The sequence below is a fragment of the Harpegnathos saltator genome, unplaced genomic scaffold, assembly GCF_003227715.2.
Source record: "Harpegnathos saltator strain DR-91 unplaced genomic scaffold, Hsal_v8.6 scaffold74, whole genome shotgun sequence".
In the NCBI taxonomy this organism is placed as follows: Eukaryota; Metazoa; Arthropoda; class Insecta; order Hymenoptera; family Formicidae; genus Harpegnathos; species Harpegnathos saltator.
Genome location: NW_020230582.1, coordinates 575,037 through 587,976, shown reverse-complemented (window position 1 = coordinate 587,976; position 12,940 = coordinate 575,037). Strand labels below are relative to the sequence as shown.

The window sequence follows — 12,940 nt, the reverse complement described above, 5'->3', positions numbered from 1 at the left end:
GCAAGACGTAACACTTCACGTGTCTCATTATTATTTTCAGTTGCTTCTTAGGGATGAATAGTATCCCACCGCTCTACCAGTTGTTACGTTTCGACGTTATGTTCAAAACGTAATGATTATAATAATTTCTTCGTGAATAGGGGAGAGACAATTTTTATAGAGAAACGAGTTTATTTGAATATATGTATATACTGGGTGAAGAAAAAACCCCGGGACCCTTGAAAATTTCGAAAAATATACATTTTATTAAAAATATTTCAGACAAAAGTTGTAGCGTTGAAAAAGATCTATTTACCGATCTTAACAATTTGACCTTGGATGACGTCATCAAGGTCAGGACAAGATCACCTCGGATTTTTTAAATGGAACCCCCAATTTTTTATTACATATTCTTATTCGGGCGTTCAGGCTCGCAAGTCTGGCGGTCCAGGCACCTGAACTAGAGGGAAGGAAGAACCCTGACTAATAAACCCAGGCGATCGGGCCTGTGAGTCTATTTTCCAAGACACCCGAACAAAGGGAAGGAAAACCCAATGTAAAAACCGAAGGATGGGAAACCCACGAAAACCCGGGACTCGTTAGTTTGGGAGGTTGCCAAACAACCCGACGAGGGGAAGGACACCCACTGTAAAAACCCGGGTTAGTGGGCTCGTTAGCCTTGCGCAACCTATTCCGGAGATTGGAAACTCCGATATCAAACTCGGGCGAGAGCTCCAGAGCTTAACTTCGTGGGCAAGTAATCTATTATTAGGGGAGGAAGAACCCCAATGCTAAATCCGGATGATTGGGCTCGTTAGGCTCATGGTGTCAGCCAACCGAACCAGGGGAAGGAAACCCAATGTAAAAACCGGGGCGTGCGGGCTCGTTAGCCTTCGGGCAACCGCAACAGAGAGCAAATCTGACAATAACCGGACGTTCGGACTCGTGAGTCTGGCAGTCCAGGCAGCCGATACTAGGGGAGGAAGAATCCCGAATAATAAACCCGGGCGATTGGGCCTGTTAGTTTGTTGAACAGACACCAAACGAGGGGAAGGAAAACCCAAAGTAAAAACCCGGGAGTTTGGGTTCGTTAGCAGCATGGCGACCAAACCGGAGAGGAAAACTCCGATTAAAACCGGTCGGGTGTTTGGACTCGTTCCGGGGCGGTGCTTGGGACTCGCCAAGCCTCGGGGCGACCAAACCGGAGAGGCAACTTCGTGAACAAACCGGTCGGGTACTCGGACTTGTGAGACTGGTTTCCCAGTCCACCGAGGAGGAAGGAAGAACCTCAAAGAACAAACCCGGGGAGGCGGCCTCGTTAGTCTAGTGAGACAGCCGAGCGTATGAAGTCCACAAGGCGGATGTTCATGTGGTTTAATTCCTCCACATGAGCGCTGCCGAATGGCAACACCCGGTGAAGCGCGTGGCGGACCCCGTGAGTCCTGGTCGTCGAGTTGGACGCCTTCTGGTCTCTGGGAGTGGCGGATAGTCGGCAACGGGGAGCGAGCGCTGTCGTGCACCCCCTGATCCGTTAGGCCAATGCTCTTGGTGGCTGGGGGGACCTTCGGATGCCGGGGGGCGGAGGATAGTCGGTAACGGTGGGCGAGCGCTGTAGTGCACTCACTGATCCGTCAGGCCGAGGTCCTGCGACATCCAGGGGATTCGCTCGACGGTGGGAGCAGGGGTGCTCCCGGGGGACGGTGCGGGGTCTACGAGGGTGTAGGATTGTACTGCCATCTAGAATAAATGTGAGTGTAGGGGGAGGGGTTCCGGAGGGGGCTGGAGACGGCGCTGATCCTCGAAGGGTGGGGCTGCGGCGGTGGCGGCTGGAGCCGTCCTCGCTCCAGTGCCGGAGAGGATACGTGCGTCGAATGAACCAGCTTAGGTCGCCTCCGAAGGAGAGGTCTCTGGGTGCCGGGTGGGCATTCCTTGAGGAAACTTGGGGGATGCACTCATCGGTGCCCTAGTTTCACCCTGCGTATGATACCAGCCAGCTGCTAAGGGTGTATGGGTCGTGGAGGCATGCCACTGCTGGGAGTCGATTCTGGTCGGCCGCTCTGGGGGGCTGCCGGGAGGGTGCCGGCCCGCTGATCCTCCCGGGTCTCGGCGGGCTGGTCCAGCCTGGCGGCCCCCGGGGGTGTGGTAGATTGGAATTGGCGGCGGTGATGAAGCCTCACGGATGCACTACTGCAGCATTGGGGGCCTCCCGCAACTGGTCGTCCCCTGCGCCGTTCTCGGTCCTGTAAAGGGTGTACTTCGACACACGATACCGCACCCGGAAGGAGTTCGGCTGGTATAAGTGCCTGATGGCACAAATTTTAGGGTGTCGGGGTTGCATGGGGGATAAACGAGGTCCACTATCCACCATCCACCATTCAATCAACGGTACAACACCTGGTGTCCTGGAGCACACAATCGGGGTGATCCATCCAGGAGGGAGTACCTCGGTGTTCGGCGGCTGGAGATAGTCGGCAACGGGGAACACGCAGGTGGCGGGCGACCTGATCCGTCAGGCAAAAGTCGTCGAGCACTGGGACCCTTTTGGAAGGAATAGCCGTTGATTGTGCCAGGCTGCTGGTCATCGGATGGGGAAGGGGAACAAAAAAGCGTCCCCTTTTTCCTCCCCGTGGGCGCCACCTTGACGTGGTGGGGGAGCTTGCGTGCCCTGATGATGTACAGAGCTGTGCCGGCGGGGACTTTGGCCCCTGGCAGGTTCTACCATGCCGGAGTGGTCTGTACAGAGGGGCCAGACTAAGAGCATCCATAACACTCCTGGATGGGCTGGAAACCTGGAGGGTCTCATTCGTGGGGCCCAGAGGACCTTACAGCGCGGGCAGAACTGGCTCGTGAACTGGGTGAAGGCCACCGTTCTAGGGGAAGGATAACCCTGATTGCAAATCCGTACTTGTCAGGACGTACAATCTGACACAATTGCGAGGGGCCAGGGTGCTTCGGCACTCTGATACTCAAGCAACCCCGGCAGACCCTAGCCTACTGTACCGTAACCCTAGGTCATGTCTCTGGGGCGACGGTCGTGGAGAGAGGGGGCGGGGTGTTGTTGGCGGTGTAACTCGACATCAAGAATGCCTTCAACACCCTGCCCTGGCCGGAGGTGAGACGGGCCCTCGAGTATCACGGGGTGCCCGTATACCTCCGGCGCATATTGGCGGCCTATTTTGAGGGCAGAGACCTCGCCTTCAATAAAGAAGGTGGGGTTCCAGGTCGGCACGCTATGGAACGCGGTGTTCCGCAGGGGTCGGTTCTCGGCCCCCTGCCATGGAACATCGCGTTCAACCGGGTGCTGCGTACTCCGCTTCCCCCGGGCTGTCACGTCGTCTGCTACGCGGACGACACCTTAATGGCAGCCGGGGAGAAGATCTGGGGGAAAACTCGCCTCTGCGCAGAGGCTGCAGTGGCATCGGTGGTGGGAACCATCGAGGACCTGTGTCTGAAGGTGGCGCCCCATAAGACTGAAGCCGTGTTTTTTCACGACGGCAGTCGAGGGACGCCGCCCGTGACCCGGGTCCTGGTAGATGGCGTCCGCATCCGCGTCGGGCAGACAATTAAGTATCTCGGCCTGACGCTGGACGGCCGGTGGGATTTCGGCCCGCATTTTAGGGACCTGGCCCCCAGGTTGCGCAAAGCGGGACTGGCAGTAGCCAGCCTGCTGCGCAACCTTGGGGGTCCAGGATGGAGGGCTCGCCGCCTATACGCAACGGCCGTGCTGTCGATCGCGCTCTATGGGGCGCCGATCTGGGCGCCCCAACTCAGAGCCTGCCGTGAGGGCCTGAGGAGCATGAGGCAGGCGCTAAGGCGCCTCTTTTTATCAGGGCAATTAGGGGGTACAGTACGGTCGCGTATATGGCGGCGACCACCCTGGCTGGCTTCCCTCCCGTGGAGCTCATCGCTGAGGAGAGGAGAATCCTGTACTGGAGGATCAAAGAGCTCCGCGAGGAATGGGGCCTAAGGGCCAGGGATGAGCGGGCCTTGAAATCCCAAGCTGTGGCCCGTACCCACGAGATGTGGGCGGACATACTGTCCGACCCACGAGGGTACGGGCTACAGACGGCAGAGGCCGTCCGCCCCTGCCTGCCAGAGCTAGCGGGCAGGAGGGGATGCGGATTGTCCTTTCATCTGGTGCAGATACTGACAGGTCATGGGTGTTTTGGCAAGTATCTGCACCAGATAGGAAAGGAGCTCACCACCAGATGCCACCACAGTTCCGTGCTAATGGACACGGCGCTCCATACCCTGGCTGCTTGCCCAGCTTGGGAAGAGGAGCGCCGTATCCTGGCCGGGGCCATAGGGTGGCGGGATGGTGAAATATCGTTCCCGCGCATGGTCGCGTTCATGTGCGGGAGTGAGGAAGATTGGAAAGCAGCGGCCTCCTTCTGCAAGGACATAATGTCCAGGAAGGAGGCCGCCGAGAGGGAGCGCCGGCCACGCACAACCCGTAGTCGACGTCGACCGCGGGGTGGCCGGCAACCCAGGGAGGGGGATAACTTAGGCAGCGGGCCCGAGGTGACACCGGTCGAGGAGGAGGAAGGACCCCCGAATAGCGGGAGTCCAAGCCCTCCTCGGCCGCCTCGGGCCCGCCTCCATCGGCAAGGGGGATCCGGCTCTTCCTTGTAAGAGGAAGATGGATCTCCCCTGGTCACGAACAGGGAAGGGTAGGGGGGAGTGGTGCCCGTTTTGGGAGCGGGCCCACTCCCCCCAAAAAACCCCACCTTCCCGACTATAGGGGAGGGGGGTAAGGGGTGAGGGCGGATGCTCCCTCACCCCATAGGTGACACCAGAAGGCCAACCGGTTGGTCTTAGACCGACCGGGACCGCGCCCTGGATTCCCTTTGCAGAACAGGGCGCGGTAAAAGATGGCGGGGGGCTCGACAAACGAGCCCTGGAGCCGGAGGGTTGAGGAGGGAATACAGGAGTAGTTCCCCTAACTCCCCTCCTTTCGGTCCGACAGGTAGGCATCCCGCAGGGGTTTTAGTCAGTAAGAGTCTGACATAACCCCCGAGCCCCCCAAAGAGGGTCGGGGGTATCCATGATTTCCCCTGCGTGAACAAAAAACATAAAAGATCAACTGTACTGTAGATGAAGCTGAACAATCACGAGCTCTTGCTGTGCATGATATTAAAAATGATAATCTCCTACGCTGGCATTAAAGTTTGGTCACCTGAACTTAAGAGATCTGAAGCAACTGAAATCTCAAGACATGGTAATCGGATTGAATTTAAAAGGTAACTCTGTACAACTCAATTGCGAAATCTGCAACAAATGTAAAATTCATCAGCTTTCTTATAAAAATTCGACTAAGGGAGAAAAAGAAAGGCTCGGATTAATATACTCTGATATTTGTGGTCCCATGAATATTTCCTCATTAGGCGGAGCAAAATACTTTGTTACTTTTATTGATGACAGGTCTTGACACATAGAAGTTGCAATGTTAAAGAAGCGTTCAGATGTTATAACAGCTTTCAAGATTTACAAGAAGTATGTTGAAAAAGAAACAGGTTGCCATATTGTTGCGCCCGTGCTTTTGCGAAGTATCGAGGTGTGTTCACATTGCTATGATCAAGAGTCCCTAGCAACGAAAAATAACAACAGCAGACGGAGAGTTCTTGGGAAGCTGTCAAGATAGACAGACGCGAGATTTATTATTCGGAGAATTATTTATGCGAGAGTCTGTACAAAGCTGTAAATAGTAAAGCTTCCTTTCTTTTACACAAATATTCTTATTTCCTCGAGTGCGTGGTGTGAGTGTTGCTAATTAAAGAGTGAGCGCAACATTTTGGGGGCTCGTCCGGGATAAAAGCGAATCGTTTAACATCGGACGTAAAAGAGAGAAAGGAGAGGATGATGCATTCGCCGAGGGTGACCCGAAGCCAGGCTTCGACGGCGGCGTCAAGCTTGAGAACGGCGGAAATGGATCAGAGAGTTGAGACGGATGCGGAGGCTGTTCGGCGGCTTCGGCAGGAAATGCAGCAGTTTGGTGAAGAGCGTAAACAAGAACGGTAGGAACTCCTTGAATTGCGGCGTTGGCAAAGGACAGAGGAGCAGGGACAAGGAGAATCCGGCGGAAGGCGAGAGCAGGAAAATCCAGGCCAGTTCAATTCCGTTTCCTTAAAATTAAAACCCGATATTTTTGACGGAACCGAGCCGTTTTATGAATACATCACACAATTTGAATTAATAACGTAAGCAAATACTTGGTCGGAAAGAGAAAAAGCTTTAGTTTTTGCGGCAAAACTTAGAGGAAAAGCGCGTTCGGTTCTTGATGGTGTGGGGGAGAATTTAAATTATAAGGAGATCAAATCGAAGTTAGAATTACGATTTGGGGAACAGTTTCGTTTTCAAAATTATTATTTTCAATTAACAAATAGAAAAATGAAATTTGGGGAAGATTATGCGACATACGGGTACGAGTTAGAAAGATTAGCTCGTTTAGCCTATCCTGAATGTTCGTTTGAAGTGCGCGATAAGATTGCTTGTGCGCAATTCATTGCTGGGATGCCTGAAGGATTTGTGAAGCGCACCTTACAATTAGAAGGAATGGTATCTTTAAATTCAGTGATTGAGCGGGCAAAAATAGTGCAAACAATTTCAGAGGGGGATTTTTCGCAGAAGCAGCGTTGTAATTGGAAGGTGCGTCCAGAAATTCAAAAATTTCAGTATGAAGGTACAAAGAAAGACAAGAATTTTCCGAAAAAGGAAAAAGAAAATGTTAAAAAAGAAAAGGGATTCGGTAGAGAATGTTGGCAATGTGGAAGCGTGGGGCATTTCCGTGCAGATTGCCCAACTTTTGTTAATCAGCACCCAAAATAGGAATTGTCGAATGGTTCGGGGGAGATTCGGCAAAAACAAGTAGGACCCCGATTAGGAATAAGACTAAATTAAGTTGCGTGACAAACAATTTTTGTTTTTCGGGAAAATTAGACGGTAAGCCTTGTAAATTTAAGGTAGATACGGGTTCGGATGTATCTATTATAAGTAGGAGTCTAGTGAATCAAGGAAAGTGAATAAAGTAAAAAATAGTTATTTTTCCTATCCGACGGGGGAAACAGTACCTATTCACTGTAAAGTGGATGTTACCGTGGAATTACCTAGGAAAATTCGTGTCAACCTTTCCAATGTTTGTTGCTGACATTAATGAGGAATGTATTCTTGGAACAGATTTTCTTTCAGCAACAGATGCCGAATCAAGTCTGAGATCTGCTTTAGGAATTCAGACATTGGATGGGTCTAGAAGGAAATTTAATTGTTCGCGTGTAAATCTTGCTGTGCAAGTTCCTGATTTCCTTTTTGAATTGCTCGAACGAGATTCAAAGAATTTAAGTTTCGAACAAAAGGAAAAATTTGCTGAATTATTAACCGAATTTCAGGATATATTTTCTGAAAATATTGTTGCGGGAAATTGTGAAATGGTAAAGCATAAAATTGAATTGTCAGATCCTCGCCCAATTAAGCAGTTTCCTCGTCGTATTCCTCTCCATTATCGCTCAGAGGTTGATGAAATTATTAAGGAAATGTTGGAAAAAGGAGTGATTGAGAAATCGCGGAGTCCATGGATGTCTCCTGCTGTGATGGTAAAAAAAAATGGATCTTTGCGATTTTGCATCGATTATAGGAAGTTAAATGCTGTGACAATTAAGGATTCATTTCCGATACCACGCATTGATGATACTTTAGATCGTTTAGCGGGAAATGTTTGGTTTTCAACGCTGGGTTTGAGAAGCAGGTATTGGCAGGTGAAAATCCGTTCGGAAGATAAAGAAAAAACGGCGTTTTCTATCGGTACAGGTTTATGGCAGTTCACTGTGATGCCTTTTGGGCTTTGTAATGCACCAGCAACCTTTGAACGATTAATGGAACAAGTTTTATAGGAGTTATTATCTAAAATTTGTTTGGTATATTTAGATGATGTAATTATTTTTGGTGAAACGTTTGAAGAAATTATTCAACATTTGAGAACTGTGTTTTTACGTTTTCGGAACGCTGGTTTAAGTTTGAATCCAAAGAAATGTATTCTTTTGGGAAAGACTGTTAAATATTTGGGTCATGTCATCTCAGAGGAAGGAGTGACTACTGATCCGGAAAAAATTGCTGCAGTCAAAGAATGGCCAGTTCCTCAAACAAAGAAACAGCTCCGCAGTTTTTTAAGAGTTTGCTCGATATTATCGATATTATCGAAAATTTGTTAGGGGATTTTCTTTAATAGCGAAACCTCTTTATTCTTTGACAGAAAATCTTTCTAAATTCTTGTGGTCGGAACAATGTCAAAAGTCCTTTGAGAGATTAAAGAGGAATTTAATTTCTTCTCCAGTATTAATTTTTCCTTCGGAGCAAGGAATGTTTATTTTAGATAAGGACGCTTCGGATTGTAGAATCGGAGCAGTTTTGTCTCAGATTCAGGGAAAATCTGAGAAAGTAATTGCTTATTTCAGTCAAGTTTTGAGTAAAACTGAAAGAAATTATTGTGTCGAGAATTATTAGCTGTGGTAAATTCAATGAAATTTTTTCACCATTATTTGTATGGTAGAAAGTTTATTGTCCGAACGGATCATATTTCTTTAAGATGGTTGATGTCATTTAAGGATCTTGAAGGGCAGTTAGCTCAATGGTTAGAGAAACTTCAACAATATGATTTCGAGATTCGATATCGAAAAGGTAGTTCTCATCAAAACGCTGATGGGCTCTCACGTCGACCATGTGAATTGCTTTCTTGTAATTATTGTAAGAAAGTCGAACATAAAGAGTTGGAAAATAAAACTGGAACGATCGGTCGAATTGTTTTGGGAAAAAAACAAGTAAACTGGAGGCAGGCTCAGTTGGAGGATGGAATTGTCTCTATTTTTCTTCTAGGAAAAGAACAAGGTCGACGTCCAACTTGGCAGGAAGTGATATCAAAGGGTCCTCCTTCAAGAATTTACTGGAGTAACTGGGATGCCTTACTAATTCAAGAAGGAGTTCTTTTTAAAAAATGGGAGTCACCGTCATTAAGCAATAAACATGTTTTACAAATTGTCGTTCCTCAAAAGGAGATTAATGTTATAATAAAAGAGGCTCACGATTCTCCTTCAGGAGGGCATTTTGGTGTAAATAGAACGTTAGCCAGAATTCGTTCAAGGCTTTTATTGGGCCACTTGTAAAAGAGATGTTGAAGACTGGTGTAGAACTTGTAAAATTTGTGTTGAAAGAACGGGTCCTTCTGATAAAGGGAAATCTCCTCTACAGATTTACAATGTTGGTGCTCCGTTTGATAGATTGCAAATGGATATATTAGGTCCTTTTCCTATTAGCTTTTTAGGAAATAAGTATCTTCTGGTCATAGTTGATTATTTTTCAAAGTGGGTAGAGGCTTTCCCACTTAAAAATATTAGAGCCTCTTCAGTAGCTGAAGTTTTCGTTAGTCAGATAATTTCTCGACATGGAGTTCCCTTGGAAATTCATACTGATCAAGGGAAATATTTTGAATCAAAGCTTTTTCAGGAGCTTGCTCTGTTATTGGGAATGAAAAAGACAAGAACAACCGCTTTACATCCACAGTCGGACGGTCAAGTAGAACGACAACACAGAACAATTTTAGATTATTTGGCGAAATTTATCTCTAATCATCAGAAAGATTGGGATCGTTGGATCCCAATGTGTCTTTTAGCTTATCGTTCTTCGAAACATGAAATTATGAAATTTACTCCAGCAGAACTCTATTTTGCTCGAAATCTTCGTATTCCTCTAAATCTTTTACGAGGAAATTCTCCAGATGAGGAACAGTCTTTTTCAGAAAAATCTTATATTTTTAAATTAAGAAAGAGGTTAGATTCAATTCATGAAACGGCTCGTAATTCTTTGTTTATTAAATCTGAAAAGGTAAAATCATCACACGATAAAAAAGCTAGAGATGTTTTTTCAATTGGAAAGTTTGGTTATTTAATCCCCGTCGTACAAAGGGAAAGACTCCTAAACTTCAAAGAAGTTGGGAAGGTCCTTATAGAATTATTAAAAAGCTGAGTGATGTAGTATATTGCATTCAGATGTCTTCTAAGCATAAGAAAAAGATTATTCATGCAGATAGATTAGCGTCTTTTCAAGATAGAGAATTAGAAAGCTAATTTTGTATTTTCATCCAAACTCATAAATATAAGTTTATGTTAGAAAAGATACATACTCTCCTTTCGTTTTTTTTAGGAAAGGATGTCACTGTTGGACGAATTAGTTGCAGAGGACTAGATAGAATGATTAAAGAAGACCACCTCGCTCACGGTTTTTTACCGTGGTTTTCCCGTGAGCTAATAAGCAAATACCGAGGTGGGGCCTGGGGTGTTCTCTTAAGAGAACGACGGGTCCACGGATGCTACCCCCCCTTGTCCGAAGACGAACGGCGTTCAACAGGCATCGTGAACATGGAGAAAACGTCAATCCTTCGATCTTCAAGAAAATGATTGATGGAACCTTGAAGGACGGTGTCTGTAGAGCCTGAAGCAGCAGCCAAGGCTAGGACAAGAAAACGTCTTGGTGTTCTGGAACAGCATTTTAGAAGATATTGAAGTACTGACTTCCCGCCTTTCCCTTAATTGTCGGGACGATAATTTTAAAGAGGGGGGGCAGTGTTGCGCCCGTGCTTTTGCGAAGTATTGAGGTGTGTTCACATTGCTATGATCAAGAGTCCCTAGCAACGAAAAATAACAACAGCAGACGGAGAGTTCTTGGGAAGCTGTCAAGATAGACAGACGAGAGATTTATTATTCGGAGAATTATTTATGCGAGAGTCTGTACAAAGCTGTAAATAGTAAAGCTTCCTTTCTTTTACACAAGTATTCTTATTTCCTCGAGTGTGTGGTGTGAGTATTGCTAATTAAAAAGTGAGCGCAACAATATAAAGAAGATTCGCACCGATAATGCAAAGGAATATTTGTTAAAGAAATTTAGCGATTTCCTTGAAGAAGAAGGAATCAAGAGACAATTAAGTGTCAAATACTGTCCTCAGCAGAATGGCGTCGCTGAGCGTGCGAACAGAACTTTAGTAGAAATGGCACGCTGTATGTTACTACAATCTGGAGTTCCTAATAGCCTATGGGCAGAGGCTATCAATATTGCGGCATACATTCGTAACAGACGTCCCACAAAGATATTAGAAAATTCAACATCCATAGAAGCCTGGTCAACTGGAAAACCATACGTCGGTTTTATGCGTATATTTGGTAGCAAAATCATAACCCTCGAGAAGAAACGATCCAGAGATAAGTTCGAACCAAAAGGAAAGGAGTACGCGTTAGTTGGTTATTCATAGGAATCCAAAGCCTATAGATTATGGATCCCCGGCACGAAAACGATTTTAAAACGGCGTGACGTGCGATTTATTGAAGATTTAACAGACGAAGGAAGCAAGACATTTGAAAATTTTGAAGCTATATTAAATCCAGGTTAGAGCGAATTAACAGAAGAATCGACAATTACCCATGAAGTGGACAAAGAAGTTGATTTTGAACAAGAATTGGATGCCGAAATTAATGAGGAGAATGAAACAGAACAAATCGATACTCCAAAAATTCCAAAAAGGAGCCCTGGTCGACCGAGCTTATTGAAAACTGAAAAAAGAGGTAGGCTAAGAAAATTATACAATGAAGTGAGAAAACAAGAAGAAATATCATTTAAACCATCAAGTATAGAAGAAATAGAACGTAGAACTGATAAACAAACATGACTGAACGACATGCAGTCTGAATACAATTCTCTGATGAAGTACGGAACTTGGGAGCTCGTACCACGACCTAAAGCTAAGAAAGTATTATCCAACAGTTGGAAATTCAAGATAAAGAAGAAGCAAAATGACTTAGTGGACAAATATAAAGCACATTTGATAGTGCGCGGCTGCGAAAGACGAGCCATGGATTACGAAGAAATATTCGCACCTGCAGCAAGATATGAGACGATACGTGCTTTCCTCGCCGGATGTTCAAGAGGAGATGCATGTACATCAAATGGACGTCGTGACTGTCTACATACAGGGTGGCCTATCAGACGAAATTTATATGGAGCAGCCGGAAACTTTTGAAGTTCAAGAACAAAAAGACGAAGTTTGTCTACTGAGAAGACAACTTTATGGTTGCGACGCTATTTCCTTACGCCGGCAAATTTCCGCCGGTCCGCGCGTCACGGTCTCTTATACAAAGAAGTAACGTCAAGTAGGGCGCCAGGTGCGAATAGCCGCACCGTTCACCAACGCTAATCACAAAAAAAAAGTGTGCAACGCGGGATTCCGACGGGATCGGTAGCTCGGATCGGTTTTAAATCGGTAGACAGGATGAGTTCGGCCGGAAATCGGGAAAGCGTAAAGACCGGGAAGAGATAGAGCAGTGCGACTTCTACGATAATTTTCTTTATTCCTTCTCGGGAGACGGTATGCTCCGAATCTCAACGGGACGATACAACTTTTCCCCACGCGCGTACTCGCGAGATCGGTACCGCCCTTCGCAACAAACTGACTTTTCGACAAGACACGCAAAGGGGACACCGAAGAACAATAAGCAGGTGGACGGCCTTACATAATCGGAAACCTCTCAGCGGCGTGGTCGTCGCTCCTCGCTCTGGGTCGATCAAGACCTGCGGTCGTCTCGGGGCTTGTCGCTCCGTCGCTCGGGCGCTCCAACCTTTAGCCCTCTCGACGGGTCACGCACGGCACTCCACCCTCCGGGCCTCAGTAACGATCGGAAAAAATATGGAACACTGCTCCTCGAGAGCGAAATCGACAATTAGTCCTCCACTTTCCGGTAGCGGCGAAACGAAAAGCAGACTCGCTTCTTTTTCCGAGAGAAGAGCATAAAACCAATCGTTTTTTTGTTTCCTCACGAACCGCCAAATCTGCTACTCTCTTGTTAGCCACCAAAATGGAATCTGAATCTCTTTTCGGTAACGAACAGAAACGAATCTCTCTCTTTCCTTTCCTCCTTCCCTTTTCTTGCCG

At 47.0% G+C, this 12,940-nt stretch overlaps 1 protein-coding gene across 1 annotated transcript; it reads left to right on the top strand.

The window, feature by feature from the left end:
• Positions 1-3,840: 3,840 nt before the first annotated feature.
• LOC112590167 (uncharacterized) lies at positions 3,841-4,894 on the top strand. The gene is made up of 2 exons (XM_025305964.1): positions 3,841-4,432; positions 4,833-4,894. Exons 1-2 carry the CDS (start codon positions 3,841-3,843, stop codon positions 4,892-4,894), a joined length of 654 nt encoding a protein of 217 aa, XP_025161749.1.
• The last annotated feature ends 8,046 nt before the right edge of the window (positions 4,895-12,940 follow it).